General features: G+C 43.7%; 1 protein-coding gene across 2 annotated transcripts in view; it reads right to left on the reverse strand.

Moving 5' to 3' along the window:
• Positions 1-21,848, reverse strand: part of LOC310878263 (signal-induced proliferation-associated 1-like protein 1) — a 303,780-nt gene that overhangs the window by 201,473 nt on the left and 80,459 nt on the right. Inside the window, exons 20-28 of one of the 2 annotated variants that reach the window (XR_014570879.1) lie at positions 20,932-21,078; positions 19,843-20,153; positions 15,849-16,100; positions 14,007-14,169; positions 12,441-12,645; positions 11,791-11,943; positions 7,468-7,591; positions 6,583-6,661; positions 4,349-5,887 (exon numbers count right to left, since the gene is read on the reverse strand). Coding sequence is in view for 1 of the 2 variants with exons in the window: in XM_083792491.1 (XP_083648617.1) it covers positions 5,744-5,887; positions 6,583-6,661; positions 7,468-7,591; positions 11,791-11,943; positions 12,441-12,645; positions 14,007-14,169; positions 15,849-16,100; positions 19,843-20,153; positions 20,932-21,078 (1,578 nt within the window). In the remaining variant the exon portion in view is untranslated. Of the gene's footprint in view, positions 1-423; positions 5,888-6,582; positions 6,662-7,467; positions 7,592-11,790; positions 11,944-12,440; positions 12,646-14,006; positions 14,170-15,848; positions 16,101-19,842; positions 20,154-20,931; positions 21,079-21,848 lie in introns of those variants that run through there. The other variant, XM_083792491.1, reaches the window with a different exon arrangement.

The following is a 21,848-nucleotide window of genomic DNA, read 5'->3' on the forward strand; positions in this document are numbered from 1 at the left end:
TTGTCTTACAAGTAATTTTAAACACAGAATTATAAATGTACTTGAGTAAAAGTACAGAAGTATTGGTATCATAATATACCGAAAGTATACTCATTCTGCAGAATGTCCCATTTCACAAGTTTTCAAATGTATACAAATCTTTTGAAAATGGCCAGAATATATATACATGTTTAATGTATGTTTTGTAATACTATTCAAAGTAAATAGTAACTAAAGTTTTTGAAATAATTGTAGTGTAAAAGTAGAAGTAAAAGTATAGAAAATTTGACATACTTAAGTAAAATAAAAGTAGCTCAGAATTGTACTAATTAGTACAGTACAGCTAATGTACTTACCATAGTTACTTTCCACCACTGCTGACATCAGACAGTATTCGTCTCTCACCAAGACAATACAACCTATCTCCAAAGACCAAAAGTCAAATTGAACAAAATATCTTTAATAGATATAAACATTGTTTTTTACACAATACATCTCAAAGGAAACAGAAACACATGCCGTCACGCTCACACATGTCAAGAAATAAAGGTGCAACAAGGGCACTCTGTTTTGTGTAAGGCGTATCTTACGCTCCATCGTACAAGGGTAGTATAGCGTGTAGATCAGTAATTTATTTGGCAAGCGACACCTTAGTACTACAGAGTATAAAGTAGGCATTAACAGGCTAGGGGAAAGGGGGGCTGTGGCATGCCATGTGCTCATATTTTGTCTCGAGTTTGAGAGCCTGCGACTCACTTTTACTGCATGTCGTGATCCCCCTGCCTCTTTTTTTCTGTCCCCTGTTGATGTCTGATGGTGTAAAAACAATAAGCCCCGATTTATGCTCCGTGTCCACCGAAATCATGTTGGAGGAGCGATGTCGTCGGGCAGAAACCTCCCATATTTTAACCTTTTGTTTACTTTTTTCGTATATTGACTACGCTATACATATACATTAGTATCGTACAACAGCGTCACACGAAAGCATCAAAAGTAGCAGATCCGCAAGCTCAAAACGCTTCACGCCGCATTTTGAGCTCGTAGATCTGCTACTCTCGCAGTTTTTTTTATTTAAATCATGAAAATGTGCAGTTTTGTACATACAGTATGAGGTTTCTACCCGACAGCGACAATATCATGTCCAGAGATCCCTATCTTGCGCCTTAACCCTTATGCCTAAACCTTTTCTCTTTTTTACTATTTTGAAAAACATTTAAGAATAGCAAAAATGGCCCGGTTCTACATCAACATGTTGTGAGCTTAAATATTTTTCAAAGTAGTGAAATATAAGACCAAAAACGTTTAAGGCATAATGGGGGGTAAGGCCCTAGACTGGCATGGCCAGGCTAGTAAGCCTTAAGTCCAAACCACACCGGTAGGGACTCCTTGGGACAAAACCGTTTTAAGGTCAAAGGGCATAAGGCCCCGAGAGTGCTGATAGTGCTCGAGGAGCACTCCAGCGGGTCCTTACCATGGAAATGCATGGCGGACAGACTCTCTGTGGACACGTCCTCATGTACTTTGTCGTGCGATTTGTGTCGCGTCTTGAACTTAGCCGATCTACAAGCCTACGAGGGCGTTGCGGATGCGGCACGTTGTTGTAGCCTATAGGCTTGTATGTTCGCTGCACCGTTGACGAAGCACAAATCAGGCCTAAAAGCAGAACTGCGTACGAAGAATAGCCAAGTCTTAAAAACTAAATAAAAAACTAAAAATAAAAGAAGGTGCAAACTCAGATGAGCATCATCATCAGACGTCTCTCTCTTATATATACACAGGTTGTACAGAATCATCAGGGTAAAAAAGGAAACAGTATTGAGGGTTTAAATATGGATCATATCTCATAATATTCCCGCGGTCTCTGATCTATTAAAAAGAAAAGTGGAAAAGGCTTGGGCTTAGGAGCAGACTTAAGCCCCGATGCCAATAAAGTCGATCTACAAGCTCACAATAATTGTGATCTGTGATAAATTATTTATCACAGATGCGCATGAGCTTGTAGATCTGCTATATACGGCACGAGATGCCGTTCTATGACGGCTATTAGGTTAAGCCTACTATGTACAACTCTCAAGAGCTGGAATATCAGGGAATTTTGTCAAAGATGTCTTTACGCGTCCTCGCATTATTGTATAATAATAGTACCGATTCAATCTACAATAGTACCGATGATCTCTGGTGACAAATCGTTTACCATGCTATGGAGCAGCGGTTCTCAAAGGACCCTTTTCCACCAAAAGTTTGGTTGGTTCTAGAACTGGTTCCGTTCTAGATTCTTGGAACCATGGTGCTTTCATGGAACTGGCAGCCATTTTTTGGTTCCAGTTCCGAACCAACTTTAGGGTTCTGAACCAATTCATTTTCAGTGGAAACACTCTGAACTGGTTCAATATTAGGCGGGAAAAAGGAACCGAACCGGTTCAGCCCCGGTGGAAAAGGGGCCTTAGTGGAATTCAGGGACCCTCTGGGTTCCTTGAGGGGGTCCAAATGGACCCTTACAGGGCTGTAACTCTGAGAGCCTACACATGGAATGGAATTTGTACGCTCTCAGAGTTATGAGGGTCCTTGAAATAAAATAAAAAAAAGGTTTGAGAACTACTGCTATGGATGAAGGAGGGACAATGGTTCCATGTATCATTTTGGTGGCACTGTCCAGCAAGTCAGTGCAGTTACAGTTATAGCCATGGCTGGGACCACAAATTGTTTACTCTCAGGACAAGAATACATCATTAGAATGATTACATTAATTTAGAAGATTTCTTTCATTTTCTTTCCAGTCAAATCGGTTTCCAGTTACAGTGTCTCTCCACACACCCCTGATACAGAAGACTGTATTTGACATTATGTATTTGGCATAATGGCATTTAGTTTGCTCTCTCATCATTATTATTTGTCAAAAAAATACTCTGCAATAGAGTGTCCAGGTCATACTGTAGGTAACAAAATACACCTTAATTATATGTATTATTATTTACAAAATAAATGTCAATATTTTGATGACGGACCATTCATGGTCTTTTATCATTATCATGGCACCCACATAGTATTTGTTTTCATAATTATATATTTCTCGTAGGCTCGTCGTGAGTCTCGTGACCAGTAGTCCTTTGTGAATTTTACAGTATTTGCATGAATCCTCTAGACATTATACACTTTTGATACACAAAGTACAACTCTTTTTATAATTTGAACAACACACAGGCACTTTCACCTCACAGTTATTACTAATATATTCTTTTTTATATCATCTTTTTCAAGGCCCATACGAGGCCGCCTGTGTTCACCCGTCTTCTCCAGGGTTCAAATGAACATCTTCTGTACTGTACCCATATTCTACCCACACTGGTTCCCGACGGGGACCACCCTAAGCGGGTATGTAAAGTAACATCTCTGCTGAGAATTGTACAGTGTCGATTGGGGGGCCCCAAAGATTAACAATGGTTCCGACTGTACACTCTCAGTCATCCTCAGACCCAGAAGGGTCCCATTTGGACCCCGGAGCAGATATTGTCTCCAATGTTTTCATTTGTTCCAAAATAGGATGTTTTTTCTGATTGAAGGTGCAAAAGGAAGCACATGGGAGCATACTACATATTCTTAACTTTGTTCCTATACAAACAACTCAAAACTTTATCTGATCTGCTACAGCCAGGTGCAGTACCAAGGTATTCTGTTATTTATTTAAAGCAGTGGTTCCTCAAACCTTTTCATTTCAAGGACCCCTATAACTCTGAAAAGCTACAAATTGAACGGAAAGGGTCCTTTTCGTTCCATTTGAATACTCTCAGAGTTACAGGCCTGTAAGTGTTCATCTGGTTATACACTTTCAGAGTTACAAACCTAAAGGTCCATTTGGTTCCATTTGTAACTCAGTTACAGAACTGTAAGGGTTCATTTGGTTCCATTTGTACACTCAAGAGTTACAGACCTGTAAAGGTCCATTTGGGACCCCCTTAAAGAACCCAAAGGGTTGAGCAAATGAGCACCACCAATTTAACCCAAAATTACAAAGAAATTATGTTGATATATCCTGTACATAGCAACAACACAAAAATGGGTTTCCGTCTTGGAAGATAAAACCCCAAAAGGGGTTCCAGTCCTTTGGACTGGATTGTTTAGTGATATTGCTACGACGTCACTCCCGAAATTTAGGGGATATCTACAATCGTTATTTGGTAGATAAAAAATAGATAATTCAAAATATTCTCCATATTGACTTTGTATGCTCAGTCACACTTTTAGCCCACAAACGAACGTCAACAAAGTGGATTCTGCCAAATTAATTGCAAACTGCATTTATTTTTGACTAAACATGGTGACTAAATCACCATGTTAGTTCCTGCACATTGTAAGAAGCTGCTTGTTGTACCTTTTAATCATTTTAAATTGATAAAAAACACTGGTCCGGTTTTGGAACTTTATACAGTACACTGGCAGAATCCATTTTAGTTCACATTAATTTGTGTGCTAAGATTGTGACTTTGAGACCTGTTTCACGCAATGGTATGCAATGTACAGTATGTCAATAGGGAGAATATTTTGCATAATACATTTTTGTATCTACGGGGCACCAACTATTGGTGCGATATTTGGAGTTACATCGCCAGATTCACCACACAACCCAGACCTGCATCAAAGATGCAATGCTTTAATTTAGTAATTTGATTTTCTTGTTGATTAAAGAATTTGCATTTGACAGAGACCTAACCACAGGGATTATACGTACATCATTGACATACTTAAGTCTCTAAAAGGGAGGATCCGGGACCCCCAGGGGTTCTTGAGGGGGTTCCAGGGGGTCCCCAGCAAAGTTATTGATAGTTATGAACCAGAGGTCTGTAAAGATGGAACCAAATGGACCCGTTGTGTACAGTCTCAGGGTTATGGGGGTCCATGGCCCTAATGCATACGAAACTGGGAATCCTGGAAATGTAAAAAGTTTGAGAACCACTTAATAAAAACTTTAAACTTTAAACATAAATCTTTCTTTCTGTCATGCAAGGACACCTTACTATCCATCAAATTGGACACAAAGGAGCATCAATTCTCAGCAAAATCCCAAGGGAAGTGACGTCATGCTCATTACATCTGTCAGAACCACATTATGTCCAAACTCCTTTCTCTTGATTCCTCTGGTTCCTTGCAACATCTTTTTAAGTTTCCCACGAAATATCGACTGTACATAACAACAATCCCTTCTTGTCGCCATAAGGATGGCGAGTTTGTCTTAGCGTCGGCGTAGAAGATCCAAAGTCATGTGGGCTGCGTCGATAATACGTCGTCTTTTTTCCCTGCGGCTCGTCGTCTGCGCCGAGGCAGTTTTATTCGCGATGGTTTTGGAGGATGTTGTGGCATTATGTCGTCAGGCAGTGTCTACTGATGAGTCCAACATTGAGTCGGGCCGCGTTGTCTGTGTTCTATGTCAGAGGCGTTGTGTCGGGTTGAGTCTCTTCATCAATTCATGTCTATGGAGTTGAAGACCCACTCAGTTCATGTCTATGGAGTTGAAGACCCACTCAGTTCATGTCTATGGAGAAGAAGACCCACTCAGTTCATGTCTATGGTGTTGAAGACCCACTCAGTTCATGTCTATGGAGAAGAAGACCCACTCAGTTCATGTCTATGGTGTTGAAGACCCACTCAGTTCATGTCTATGGAGAAGAAGACCCACTCAGTTCATGTCTATGGTGTTGAAGACCCACTCAGTTCATGTCTATGGTGTTGAAGACCCACTCAGTTCATGTCTATGGAGTTGAAGACCCACTCAGTTCATGTCTATGGTGTTGAAGACCCACTCAGTGAACTTCTTGAGTTTGGCCGAGGCGCTGTAAGACTCCTCCTGCAGACGCTGGTTGTCCTCCCTCAGACTCTGCACCTGGACCGCCAGCGAGGTCTTTGCATCCATCTCCTGGTGGCAAAAAAAATAACCCAACAACACGCACACACGCACACGCACACACACACACACACACACAGCGTTGGCCATCAAATAAACCTTGTTTTGACCAGAAATGCCACCTGGGACAAGGAATTGGAGATAAAGGCGATCGAAAGAAACAGATACAATGGGTGCGGGTGTGTGCGCAGTTCAAGATGGCGCGCTCCATTGCTGTTGACAACATCACCTAGCGACCCGGTGCTAATGTAAGTAGCATCACGACTCGATCGATCATAAACACCGTAAAAGACCAATTGCTGCACATCTACGGCAGTGTTTTTAAGCTCATCTGTATTGTTGGGTCTGGTGTCTCTCATCTTCCTGAGTCAACACGGCCATCTGCCCGGAGCATTTTAGAGAAGCAAAAACCTCAACGCAAACCTGGGCATCCATAACACCTCAACAGCGCCACAGGCTGATCACCTCCATGCCACGCCCCCATTGATTCAATAATTCATTCAAGTATCCCAGACCAAGTATTGAGTGCATAAAATAACATACTTTTCAAATGGTCAAACATTTCTGCATTATAAGTCATGGTTCTAGTACTACAACAACAACAACAAGGGAATTAATCAGACCAGTGTGTGTCCAGTGGAAACCTCGTATGAATCTGATCTCAGGTCAGAATGGGTTAAGGTACAAAGCTTGGAAACAGCTCTCACCTTCTTCAAGTCATCTTGCAGCAGCTTCACCATGGACTCCAGCTGGTTCACCTTCCCCATGAGACAGGCTGGACTCTCACTGTGGAGAGGAACACAGCACATCACATCATAAGTAAACCTTCCCCATGAGACAGGCTGGACTCTCACTGTGGAGAGGAACACAGCACATCACATCATAAGTAAACCTCCCCCGTGACACAGGCTGGACTCTCACTGTGGAGAGGAACACAGCACATCACATCATAAGTAAACCTTCCCCTTGAGACAGGCTGGACTCTCACTGTGGAGAGGAACACATCACATCACATCATAAGTAAACCTTCCCCTTGAGACAGGCTGGACTCTCACTGTGGAGAGGAACACATCACATCACATCATAAGTAAACCTTCCCCTTGAGACAGGCTGGACTCTCACTGTGGAGAGGAACACAGCACATCACATCATAAGTAAACCTTCCCCGTGAGACAGACTGGACTCTCAGTGTGGAGAGTCAGACTGTAGAGGAACACACCACATCACATCAGCAACTAAAACCATTTAAAAACCTGAACCAAGTCACGGGTGTAAAGTAACTAATTGCATGTACTGAGGGGTGTGTGTGTGTGTGTGTGTGTGTGTGTGTGTGTGTGTGTGTGTGTTTGTTGTGTGTGTGTGTATATAAATATACCAGTAAGACGCCTGAGGGCAAGAAGCGTGCACGCATCCGCCTGGGTGACAGCAGACTATGGGCGAGCGCTGGCGCTTTGGAATGGGGGGTCAGATCAACATATGGAATGTCAGAACAGGTCAGCTCCATACATATGGCAGCAGGGGCAGTATCGTGAGTGTACAGCAGGGTTTGATGAGGGCCCAGGTAGGGCCCTCATGCTGTACGTGTGACCTACCCAGGTGAGGGCTGTCTGTGGGGGGCTGTCTGGGGCTCGGCCTGCTGGGTGTTGGAGGTGGTCGCCACGCTGTCAGCCCTGGAGTTCTCCTCCTCCTGGGCTGCTAGGATCACCAGTCTCTGCTCTGAACACATGGACATAGGAAACAAAGACTTACATTTAAGACTACATGGGGAGAACAGTTCATCAAACTGCAATTTAATTGAATATAAAAAATATAATTGTTGTGGATTAATAATCAATCCTTATTTTGGTTCATGTCATTAAAGATCTACAAGCTCACAATGTGTTGTGATGCAACGCGTTATGAGCTTGTATATATATATTTTTTAAGATATTTTTTTGCGGCTTACGCCTTTTATTGATTTTTGAAGGGACAGACAGTAGGCTGACAGGAAACGGGAGAGAGATGGGGGGATGACATGCAGTAAAGGCCGTGTCGGGTCCGGGAGTCGAACCCGCGGCACACTGCGACTGGATTACCAGTCCGGTGCCCAGACCGTTACGCTACGGCCTGGGCCATGAGTTTGTATATTGGTTGACTATTTGCATGACACCATTTTGCAACTAAAATAAAAGAGTTTCAGTCCTGTATATGAAAGAACACACACACACACACACACACACACACACACTACAGTAAGACCAAGCACCATACAGTAGGTGGAGTGAAATAATGGAAGAACAGCACTGCCCTCTTCTGCTGCTGTCAACAACAAACCTCTGATCTCCATATTTTATTTTTAATTAATGGCTTACAGATCCGCAAGCATGAAGCGACGCGTTTCGAGCTTGCAGATCTGCTACTGTACATCTACAGTGTTTTTATTAGATTTTTTTGACATACAGTATGACGTTTCCGCCCAACAGAGACGATACGCAAGAAAACCACCAAGAAACACTGGGAACAACAAACACAGACAAACAGGATCAATCAATCAATCAATCAAAATAACAGCGTGAGCTGCTGAGGGATTATAAAGTCCAGCTCGCTCCAGTTCTTCTGGACAGATAACAAGCTGTTATTTTGGAAGACAGTAGAATGTAGCAACAGTTTGGTTGGGTTCACTGAAGTCCCTTGTGCTATCAGCTTTAGAACGATGCACAGCGGATTGTTTTGTATAATTTATTATTATTCTGGGCAATTTGATTGTGTTGTTGTGCTGTGCTACTACGAAGTGCAGTGTGATTGTAGTTCATCGTTGTGCGCTGCCGTTGCATTGTGTTGTGTGATAGTGTTGTGTTGCATCGTTGTGCTGTGTTGTCGTGTGATCATATTCTGCAGTGTGTTTGGGTAATTAATTATCTATTTTTTTAATAGACTATTTTGATCATAGCACAGAGAGAGGGAGAGAGACACCCCATCGTGTGACAGAGAGATAGAGAGAGAGAGAGAGTTGAGGAGTCAATTGTCATTAAACATGTCTCATACTCCACGTGAGCGTTTGCCTGCTGGCACAGCACATGAATATTGGATAAAGTTCAGGAAAATGTATATGAAGTACAAAGCACTTGCACAGCTCAGTGCATCGTAGGAGGTGAGCTTCCCTCCCTCCAGGAAATGCATGAGAAACACGTCAGCATCATCAAAGACACTCATCACACCGTCTGTTCTAGGGCTGCAACAACTATACATTATTTTGTTGCTCGTTAGAACAGAAAGCAGAAACCTTATCTATCTGCTTATTCTATATTTGTGTTTTTTTGAGTGGTGCAACCACTCCAAGAAACACCAATGTCCCTATGTCACAACCTATGGCCCTCATTCATCAATTGAGTGCCCCAAATTCGAGTGTAGGTTTCGTAGTACACCCACGTCGCCACAGCATTTATAAAGTGATCGCAAACAGCTGATCCTTCCTTAATTTCGTTCCGACGTTAATAAATGTGACGGCTGAAATCTATTTGGCACGCCCTTGTTTTTGCGACATAAACAACTGCAATACGACCTGGAAACCATGGTTACAGGGAAAATAAATCCCTCGCTTGCCTTGCTGCACCCTCTCTCATACACACACAGACACACACACGCAACTTGCAACTTGTTGTATCTTAAATAAATAAACCTGCATGAATTAAATAAAGCTGTAGGCCTACCCTGTCTGTTTCTCCTCTCGCTTCGCTTCCCTTGCTGCCCGCCTCACCCCCCCCCCCCCCCCGCAAGCACACAAGCACATATCGCAATTTGCAAGCAACTGTCACTGTGTGTTGTTAGTTGTATATTAAACTATTAAAGTATTTTTAATGTAATATACAACAAGATATATTAGTGAACGAAAACCTGAACATGTGAACCATGAATTAAATAACAAATAGGCGCACACACACGCAGCGCTGTGTGCAGCTGTTTTGCATAGGTGCTCCTCCTGTCCTGTCTGTCTGTCTCTCTCTATCACTGTGGTCCGTCCGTGATACCGTGACCAACTGACCATGCACGTTCGACAGTCTATTTAGATTGCCTCGCAGTCGCTAGTCGCTGCAGTGGCTGGGCTGTCAACTGTCAATATATGAATGTGCAGCCAAAACAGTCACTGGTGGTGGTGGTGGGCTGGCTGGGTAGCCTACCTATCACCGATGCGGTTCCCACTTGCGCTGGCACGGTACATTTGGCATCCGAGCGACGTGTCAGGTTTATTAAACGAGGAGGAGATTGCACATACCGCAACTCCAGAAAAACATCGGCCTTCTGTAGATTAGGCTACAGTATAGGCTACCCACGTTAATTGGGACTCTCCGTCATGGAAATATTTCAGCACAGACAGCCCAAATCCTCGCATGTATGCGCTTATGCAAAACACTGTTTAAATGGCTTAAGCATCTAACTTGCAACATTGTTTTTAATTGCGTGATTTTATCTCCTACTAATTTCATATGACACAAAGACACATTGTTGATGTATTCCTTTACTTTTTTCTTTTTTACATGTAGCCCATATACATACCTATACAGTTTTATATAAACATTTTAGGAGTGAATACAATCAATATGTTTAGATGCCTGTGACAGCCTCTCAGCTGGTCAAACAATGCTGCTCCACTGTTCTACGACAGAAGAACAGGTGAGGACAAAGCGTACGACAGCTCCCGACCAGACGTGAATTTTGTCCTGGCTCAAGTTCAATTTCAAGCTTTGGCGGAAATGGTAAATGCCGACAATTGTGGTAATTTCGGCATGCACCCATATTTTGGCATATATTCGCACGGTTGATAAATGAGGGCCTATGTCCCTACCTATGTCCCTATGTTTAGAGTACCAGTAGGAGCAAAAGTGGTGCTGTTGTGCTATAAACAGAGAGAGAGAGAGATAGTGTTGCACTGTTACCTGCTAATTAGAGAGAGAGAGAGAGAGAGAGAGAGAGAGGGGGAGAGGGAGAGAGGGGGAGGGGGAGAAGGAGAGGTGTCTGCTAATTCCCCCACACAGTAACTCTGTCATTTCTCGACCGTTTCGGACACGGGCGGCTCGCCGGAACCGAGCTGGCACCCTGGGCGCTTTCCTGTGGGTCTGGAAGTTCCGGGGACCCACCGGGGACCCCCGCACGGAGTTGCACCACTCAGTTCACATGGGTGTGATTTTTGTAAATTAACGCCCTACTTGATTAAACTACAGCGTCACACAAAATAATCAAAAGTAGCTTTGCTGCACATTTCGAGCTTGTGGAACAGTTTGCAATATTTTTATTTGAATCCTGAAAAGTAACAGTTTTGGACATACAGTACTGTACATGTATGAGGTTTCCACAGGCCAAGCCCTGTTACCATTGAGCAGCATTTACACATGGACTTGCTGATGCTTGTAGATCTGCTATTTCAGGTGTGAGTCACCAGAATAAAGGACGGGTGTTTTTTTGATGAATCTAACATGGTTAAAATAAGAGTTTGAAGTTACAATGGGTTTGCATAGGAAAGGGGCTTGGCAGTTAAAATGAATATCAAATATATAAATACGGAATCAAGCAATTTAAAAACAGGGTGTTCACATAGGCCTGAATAGACGATAAAATTACCAAAAGTTTTTTTGAATGTAAAAATATCCCTTTAAATCTACATGACAACTACATGTTGTCTCAGTAAGACAGCCCTCCCCCTATCCACAAGGAGGAGCAGCACGCCAAAGCATTATGGGAATTGTAGTCCAGGAAGAAAGTAGTGGCTGTGACATGCATGGACACTGCTAAAATCTAAAATATCTAAAACCACATATTACACACATAAAGACCCCAGGAAAGTGTTCTAAATCTTCTAAACGTCATTAACATTTTTGAAAAAAGGGTGAAAGTGTCCCTTGAAATGTTGTAATGCTGACAGCCCAATACATGCACTTTACCTTCGAAGGCCTTGGCAGCGTCCACCAGATGTGCCCAGTCCAGCGGGCCGTCAGAGCCAGTGCCGGGCAGGGGCATGAGGCCGGGGTCCTGCATCTGCTGCTGCCTCCTCCTCTCCTGTTCCAGCGCCGAAATATCTGGAGCCGACAGGTCCCCTGGTGCACACAACACGAGTTACACACCCGTACGGGGCCATTTAGAACCCACTCAAGGACACTTTGACTGGTGTAGCCGAGAGTTTCCAGGGGGCCAACACGACACAACACAATAGCAGCACCCTGACTCTGTTTGACCAGAATGGAACAGAGCCTTCATTAGTATCAGCGGTAACACCTGTGAAGGGTCCCAAGTTCTTTCCAAAATGGCGTGTGCGCATAAAGCCCATTCTGCAAGCTCCAGCTACTTCTACTCCACTACATCTCAGAGGGAACATATTGTACTTTTAACTCCAAAAACAATTAGCTTTTATTAGTTTTACTTTGCAGATTTAGATAATTATTATGAATCAAAAAATCTTTCAAATGTTTACAAAAACAGGAGCAAATCTACAAGTTCACAACGCATTGTGAAAAAAAAGAACAGAGAGAAAAGAGAGAGAGAGAAACAAAGTTTGTGTGACACACAGTATGGGGGTGGGGGGGGGGTCTCTCACCTAGGGATTTGTGCGAGGGTCTTCGGCTGGGCCCCTTGCGGGCGGTGGGGGAGCGAGGCATGGTGGAGCAGCTGAACAGCAGGTCACCGGGCGTGTCCCGCGCAGCACTGCAGAAGGACGGCTCCCTCTGGCCGCTGTAGATGCTCTCGTCGGACAGCGTTCTCTGGATGGACCGCCGGTTGGTCGCGGACGTCGGGAACACAGGCTTGGGAGACAAGAGACGACGTGAGTGTTAGGCAGGTTATTTAAAAGCAAAAAAAACCTCCACAAAATCACCATACCAGCAGTCGTCAGAGGTAGAGCGCCCGCTTGGGAACCAGGGCTCTCCCCGAGTTAGTGTCGTTTAGTGTTCTTGAGCGAGACGCTTAGCGCCTAATCGCTCCCGATGGGCAAGTTGGTGCCTTCCATGGGTGTCCTCCGCCATTGGTGTATGTGTGTGTGTGTGTGAATGGGTGAATGAAAAGTAGTCTATCTGCAAGTTCGGAACACAAACTATCATATGTCTGCTGTCGAGAAGAAAGCACCTAACTCCAAAATGTTAAAAAATATATATACATTTTTCAGGAAATGAAAGAAGAAAACCTTATATTTTGAAAACAAAGCAATATTGCCTCATCACAGATGGTGATGTCAATTTACTTGCAGAGAGGTGGTGGAGTTAGTTGCTTTAGCACACAGTTTGAGGGTCTAATGGAGTTAACAGTTTGACGGCCGCTAATTGTTTAATCCAGGGTTCCACCGTGCGTAATACGATATTCCCGCTATTTGTTTAATGCGTTTAATTCGCTGTTTTAAAATAATTAAAAAGAAACAGCAGATTTATCCGGGACCTGATGACGAGGCCGGAAGACAAGTCATCATCTGGGCTGCTAGGGCTTCTGGGAAATTGAGCTCAATGTAAGTGGACTACAATGCCTCAGAGCCGGATCCTGCACCGCATTGTAATGGTGTGGATGATCATAACATGCCGACGGACTATTTTTGCCAGATTCTTGTCGTTGAAAGCTGCAAATACTTCAGTGTATGCTCTAACGGTAATAAAACAATCTCGGCAGCATAGAATATTTTATTAAATAGCAGGTGACGCGTGTTTCGCAGTAGAACTGTTAAGATGTTTTGTCCAAAGCACTTTTTACTACTTTTCATTGGTTCAATATATCAACCAACACACAGACATAAAGGTGTTCAATAGCCCTGATTTATGCAACAAAACAAAAACCGACAGCAATATATACTAAAACAGTGATGTCTTGAATACAAGGAGGAATTTCCGTTTGTATTAAGAAATACAAGGGCCGATTCATACTCCTATTTTACCGCTGTAGTGCCGAAATGATTTCGGCTCGTCAGAAATGTTCAGTAGCACCGAAGAGCCGACATTATGACGGTCCCCCCCCCCCCCCCCCGAACCTCAAATGACGTCACATTGTAGGCTCTACAGAGCCAGATGACGTCACATTGTAGGCTCTACAGAGCCGAGCCGACTTTTATTCGGCTCTAAAATAGGAGTATGCATCACGCCTAAGACTTGCTGACTTGGGAGTAAACAGGCAGCCAGCCAGTTACCTTGTCCTCCTTGGCAGTAGGTGGAGGGCTGTCCAGTGTAATGAGCTTCTTGAGGTCCTCCTCCAGGCTGGATTTGGGGGCCTGGCGCTGGGGGGACTGGGAGCCCCTCAGGTTGGCTCGGAGCTGCGGCTGACCGCCCAGCAGCCCATCGCTCTGGTGACGCCTGGCAACAAGAGACGGCACACTTCACTTAGACTTTTTTAGTCTTTGGAATAAAATTCCATTTAGGTTTAGTCATAATTTAGATATCTGAAAAGTTTTGTTTTTAGTCGACTAAATAATTATATAAGATTTATATTGAAATTTTATTTTGGCCTGTGCCTGTTTTTACACTTGGTTGAATAGCATCGATCTACAAGCTCACAACACCTCGTGCTAGATCTGGTATCAGAGTAACAGCGCAACCAAACCGTTCTACCGGATCTCTTGTCCTCTAGTCCCTCCCTAACAATGTTAGTCTATTTTTTATATGTTGACAAAATTGTTAACATATTTAGTCTTAGTCATCATAGCTTGGTTTTTATCTGGTGGTAGTCGACGAACATTTTTCGTCATAGTTTTAGTCGAGGAAATCAAGACCGACATGGCAACACTGCAGCTCATGTGCACGTTGCTATCAATACTCGTCAACACCACAGGGTGGCAGTGTTGTCCAACTTAAAAAGGAAAAGCCTCTGCTGCTCAATATTCATCCAGGCTCTTTCCTCAACGCCTGACATCCTTCTTCCATTCCATGTATGGGGGGGGGGGGTGTCACTGTCACAAAACCTTTTAGATGGTGTCTTCGGCCAAATACATATCATTTTGGGTGTCCTTAGCACGAAAAGGTTGGAGATTTCACACTTTGCCCTATATCTTGCACCACCCCTTACCCCTTATCCCTAAACGTATTTGCCATTTTTTACCATTTTAAAACATTTTAAAATATTACAAATAGCCGATCTACAAGCTAACAATGTGTCGATGTAGATTTGCTAGTTGAACTATTTTTAAATGTTTTAAAATAGTAAAAAATGGCAAATAAGTAAGGGGTGGCACAAGATGGAGCCCTTTATCTATCTACTGTAGTGTATATCTATCAATAGATGCCAAAACAATGGGGCAATTTCCATTTTTGTGTATTTTTATATCAAAAGTCTAATTTGAATTACTTTCTTTGAACAAAAATGTAATACGTGATGACGTGTCAAGTCCCGCATGAATAAACATTTATCTTGATTTCATAGTTCATACACCTGTTTGATTCCCATTGCTGCCTGCACGTTCCTCCAAACACAGCTGTGTTTTATGTAACCACTCCGTTTTTAATCTCATTCAACATGTCATTCAAGATGACATCCAGACAGTATATTACTCATTTTATTTTAATATTTTTTATCCCACGATTTTGTAAACCATTTTTCACCCCTGTGTCAATCATCTAATGTGATCCTGGGCTCTACACACCCTCCACCAACCTAGTCCCCATCTATTACTCATTTTAATCATGCTAAAATATGTATCTGAAAACATTACAGGTTAGAAATAAGCCACGTTGTTGAGCTTGCCAAGTTTTGTTGTAAACAAACAAAACTCTACGCGGATGTACAGTAGCATAGACACTAACATCCTGTAGCCTGAGGGGATGTGACTCTCTGATTGGTTCAGAAACACACAGGCTTCCGTTTCAGACTGAAACTTCAAAATAAAATGACTGAAAAAGCCATTGCATCCCAACTTTATTGGTTTTAACATGGGAGCAGGTAAAAAGCTCTGTCCGCATGCTTGCAGCCTCCTGTGGGGTTTCAAGCGCCCCACCCTCCCAGACCCCTCCCTCCATTCTCTCCCCAGGTGGTGATTTACTTGCGTGTGTTGCCAAAGTCCACGGAGTTGACGGTGCCGCCGGGCTTCCTCCAGCCGATCAGGAACTTGGACGTAGCTCCCTGGCGCGGGTAGAAGCTCTTCTGTCCGGCGCCTGGCGACAGCGAGCCCTGGGACGCCCGGGACATGGTGGGGGAGGTGGCCGTCGCCCCTGCGGTGATGGTAACCTCCTCCTGGGGGGAACCGGACTCCTGATGGCCCATGGGGCTGTCGGAGTGACCGGAGCTCAGGGTGCTGCATGGGGGACAGGCATACACCATATATATGGATGGATGAACACGAGGTGAAGGAAAGTTATTATGTCGTTGCTATTGGGCAGAAACCTCTTTATACTGTATGTGTACAGTATAAATGGTAAATGGTGCATTTATATAGCGCCTTTATCCAAGGTGCTTTACAGAGATTGTGCATTACATTCACCCATTCACACACACACACATTCATACATCGATGGCGGCGGAAACCATGCAAGGCACCAACGAGCATATCAGGAGCAATTAGGGGTTCAGTGTCTTGCTCAAGGACACTTCGACACTAACTCTGGGGGAGCCCGGGTTCGAACTGGCAACCTCTACCCCTGAGCCACACACACACACACACACACATACCGGGTAGCTCAGACGGCTCCTCTCGACCACAAAGTCATGGGTTTGATACCGGGCACCGCCAACTCAGCGAATGAGTAGCACGGCTTGGTTGTGGCAAGTTGTGCAGTAAGTACTGGGAGCTGATGGTAGGTGTTGCACTCTACCTCAAAATCCATCTCCAAGGGGTCTAGTGCACTGCAAAACGGGGATAGACCCCTGCACTCTGGCTGATACAGCCTCTCCAACGTACTTATTTACTTTACTTACTACTACATACAGTACTTACTTACACTGTATGGAATCAACTATGTTTGCGTAGATGAGTTCCAACACAGTAATATACATTTGAAAACGTTATACTTTTGGTACTTTAATTAAATACACGTGTACTTTTTACCCAAGCTAATTTAGAATCCTGTACTTTTACTTGTAGCGGCATGATTTTTAATTGGAGTATTGATACTGATACACTTTTTCCACCACTGGTTATTTCGGGCCCAGTGAAGAGGTGAGGGAGGAAGGGCTGATTCTGCATTCCTACAGACTTCAAGAGCTGCTTAAGCACACACACACACACACACACACACACACACACACACACACACACACACACACACACACACACACACACACACACACACACACACACACACACACACACACACACACACACACACACACACACACACACACACACACACACACACACACACACACACACACACACACACACACACACACACACACACACACACCCCTCTCACTCTCCCCTTTTCTAGAGTCCAAACCGCAGTGCTTTGGACGCTTAATTCCCACCTGGGGAACGGTACGGGATATATGTGGACCACAATGCATCACTGTCTGCTTAATGAAACATTGATACGCCAGCACAAAGTCCTTGGCTGCAATAAGCACCTGGAATCTGATAGGACGGCACTGCTTCCAAAACTTTTTAAATATAGGACCCCCCAGTCCGGTATGTATGTATGTATTAGGACAGCGGACCTCCGTTAAAGGACCACTTCACCACTTTTCAACCTATCTTCATAATAATAGGTCCTCACTAATAATCTTGAAAAAAATGGTGATTTTTTTTTTTACTACTGTATCTCATAGGAGGGCTGTGGGCAGTTCAGAAACCGTCTTCCAGCGACATCATCGATAGGGAATACAAGCTAATAAAAACTGCAGGCTTTCTAGTCCTGAAAAGTTACATTGGAAAATGGAAGCCATCGTTCTCACGATAATAAAAATCTAAACATTTTTGTACAAAATAATCTGCCTAATGATGACGACACTGGAGGACGGTTTCTAAACTGCCCACAGCCCTCCTATGAGACACAGGCCCAATCCCAATCCACTCCCTTGCTGACTCAATAAGCCCTCACTGACTTAGCTGCGCGTTCATGTGAAGTCTGTGAGGGCTTGAGGGATGTCCCATTTGAAATCAGTAAGTCAGTGAGGGCTCAGCCCAGCCCCTTTATGTGCCCTTTGCCAAAGTCAGCATTGATGCTGAAATGACTATTGAGCAAAGTAAAATAATATAGAAATACAATGTATAAATAGGCCAAGCATGTAGGCACTGGCTGTGAATAAGGACAGTTTTTATAAAGTGATGCAAAGTGTCATGAATGGCGGACTCATGGCAGACTCATCTGGCTGTCCCATTTCTTTCACAACAATTTGGAGCCCTTGCCTCTGACCCTCAAGCACTTACAGCTGACGTCATTAAAGTCAATGAGGGTCCAGGGCTCAGGGCTTGAGGGAGGCAATTGGGATTGGGCCACAGACTGAGTAGAAAAAAATCGTGCCATTTTATCATGATTATTAGTGAGGACCTATTATATGAAGATGAAAAGTGGTGAAGTGGTCCTTTAACCCATTTTGACCTGAGATCAGATTCTAAAAATGTCTTCTAGATCCTGAAGTTTTTCTGAAAAAGCTATGTTTCTATGTCAGTCGTTTTTCAAAAATAGCAGACCTACAGGCTCGTATAAGCTTGTAGGCTTGTTGCTTGTAGGCTTGTTGCTGAAAAGGACATCAAGCCATAGGCTGTTTTAGCACCAGATTAGCTCTGTCTGTCTGTCAGCTCTCAGGTGAGTTCAGCAACTTTTTTCCAGTCGTGGAAAAATGTACTCAAGGTTTTTACTTAAGTTAAAGTATCAATATTGCAATGTAGAACTTCTCTGTTACAAGTAAAAGTCCAAAATTCAACATAGAGTACAAAAGTATTGGCTTCAAAATGTACTTAAAGTAAGTACTAAATGGAGAGAATGTCCCATTTAAAGATGGAGTTTTTCATGTGTCTATGAGGTGACAGTACTTCATTAGACACCCTGGAGTCGTTTTTATATGCAATGGTGTATTAACTTTGTGTGGCAGGGGGCAGGATCAAGGTGTCTGTGAGTGGGGTGACAGGGCTGGCTTTGCCAGCTCACAGGCGCACCTGCAGCATATTGTGTCAATTAAATGAAGGACAGCTGCTGTTTATATAAGGAAGCTAATGCGCTTGTGTTCTCTGTTGCAGTGAGAGGCTGGGTCCAGACAGAGCCACACAAACTCCACATTCCTGCATGTTATAGTTGTATGTGTAATGTCACATGGTGACTGTTTAGTTCATGTATAGGATTCACATTGAGGACACTCTGTGACTTGTTACATTTTAGTTTTGGCTCCTGATGACTGAGATAGTTTGTTTGTTGACCAATTCCCTGGCTTAAGAGGAATAAACAGCCAACTTGAGAACAACTGCCTGTGTCGTGTCCTTCCGTGCCCTGGGTTGTGTCACACTTTGTATTTAGGGTTTCTTCCTGGAGGCTGAACCCATGACAGTCAAACGGGCCAATGAAATAAACAGTAATATAGTGTCATCACACTATCATCCCCTCCCCTAACCACTCCCCCTTTATCATATAACTACAGCTGTTGGTGTGGCTTCAGTTCAGGTGGATCACCACCCATCCCCTCCCACCAGGCAAACCAGGCATACTTAATTAACTGGTGGGCGTGTCCACATAAAAGCATGATTTTAACAAATACTGTACACTTTTTGGAAAAAGTTCTTCATCCTTATATTATAATAATATCTGATGATCAAGTTTTAGGGTGGAAAAAAATCGTGGCACTCTTTAAAGTTTTCTATAATCATTTGAAAATAGCAGATCTACAAGCTTTATTTCAAATCAAATCAAAATCTACAAACTAGTAACTCAAGTTTAATTTTTTTTGTAATGGAGTAAAAGTACAATAATTGCCACAGAGATGTAGTGGAAATTGGAGATACTCAAGTAAAGTACAAATACCGTCAAAAATGTACTTAACACAGCCCTTAAGTAAACGTACTTCGTTACTTTCCCCAACGGCTGATGTCATTGTGACAGGACACTCACCTGGAGTGGGAGGCTGCGTCGCTAAGCGTGTAGGAGCCGTCCGAGGCCATCGGGAAGGCGGAGGAGGAGGGGGGACTCTTGGCCAGGCCCTCGCCGCCGCCTCCTCCCAGGGGGACCAGTAGGGGAGGAGGGGGGGAGGCGTCCGAGGACCTGCTGTGGTGGTGGTCCCCGCCCGCAGGGTCGTCGGGCCAGGGCGACGGGGTCTTGTTGTCTTTGGGCCGGCTGAACGCGACACCGCCGGTGGAGGAGGCCGTGCTGCTCTGGGTGGCGGTGAAGGAGCTGGCATCGATGCCGCTGTCAGCCGACGTGCCCTGCAGGGTAGCGGAGTTATTTAATGAAAATAACTTTGGCACACCCATGCGGCCGAGCTACACCGAGTGTGCGCGTGAGAAACGCTCCCGGCTCCTGGGGCTATCCTGGGGCTATCCGCGTGTCTGATGTTGCCGGTATTATTGCCATACATTGGATCTTTTCAAACACGTTGTACGCGCGCAGTAAATTCAACGCAAATACTCGCACAAACATGCTCGGTGTAGCTCAGCTGATAAATGTTTAAAAGCAGGTGCGTACGCGACAAATAGCAGACGTACTGACTCAGTACATGCCTGAGGAAGGTCTACTCTACACGAAGGTCTACACGACCGAAACGTTACTCCTATATTAAATATACCTTCTCTTGAATGTGGCAGTGGCAGTGTTTTATTTGGAGCATGTCATTATAGGGACAAATAGTGAAGATAGCCAATCTACAAGCTCAAAACGTGTAGAAAATGATTACGTGGTTAATCGATAGTATACGTTTTTCTTTTTCATATTATCCACACACCCACTCACACACCAACGGCAGAGGAAACCATGCAAGGCACCAAACTGCTCATCGGGAGCAGTTAGGGGTTTAGTGTCTTGCTCAAGGACACTTACACAGGGGGTACCAGGGATCAAACCTTCTGGTTCCCAAACAGCCACTCTATCTCTGGAGCCAGTGCCGCCGGCCCACAAAAGACGTGCTCCTCAAATATTCCATTAGTAGAAATAGTAGCCGATAGAATAATCACTATTAAGAAGATAAAAACAGTAGCAGCCGTATACCTGCAAGTATCCGTTGATCTCATTGTCGAGTCGCACCCGGGACCGCGAGCCCACCTCGTACCACTTGTCATCACTGTGGGTGGAACTGGAGGCGTTGCTGGACAGAGTGTTGCTGCTCGATTGGCTGGACGAATAAGGCGCATCCACCTATTGGAAGAGATTGACTGTATGAACATTTGATTTGCTCTCGTTATATTTGTAGTTATTAAGGTTTTTACTTCATAAAGTGAATGGTGCAATAATCTACAATGCTTTCATACACTTCAGTCCAACCCAGCACTGCCTGGAAAGCAGACTGTAAACAGATGATGATGAAGAAACAAATAAAAGTGCAAAACAAATGATGCCTTGAAAAGTTTTTCCACCACTGGGCCTGAAAAACTTTTGATAACAGATGATAACCATTAATAACAATAATGCAGGCACACTTTGGTAGGCCTGTGTAGCCCTGTACTCAACATTGCACCATACATATAGCATTCAAGTCACCTGCAGTAGGCCTAACTAAGCTAACAAAATAAATGGTATCCTCTAAAATAAGGTTACTATGGGCAGGGTTTCAATGACAATATAACCTTTGCAACAGATTTTCTTTTTATAAAAAAAAAACTTTAGATATATATTCGATTTATTTTTAATAATCGATTTCGATCCTAATAACGATTAATCGGAACCATCCCTAATTCTCGGAGGAACATTCAGCTAAAATAGCAGATCTACAAACTCAGCTATCATCAGTAGACACCCCTGTGTCTAAGGAGTGGACCTAGTATAGAGCTTAACTACTTAAACCCCAGCATCCGTATTCTGGAAAAACTGGGCATATTTCAGATATTTAATATAGAGCAAAAACAGAAAGCATAGAGCCCAGAGGGACTCAACAAAGTATGGGTTTGAAGTGGTTGAAGTATGCAGGG

This window comes from Protomyctophum parallelum (assembly GCF_964188405.1).
Source record: "Protomyctophum parallelum genome assembly, chromosome: 20".
In the NCBI taxonomy this organism is placed as follows: Eukaryota; Metazoa; Chordata; class Actinopteri; order Myctophiformes; family Myctophidae; genus Protomyctophum; species Protomyctophum parallelum.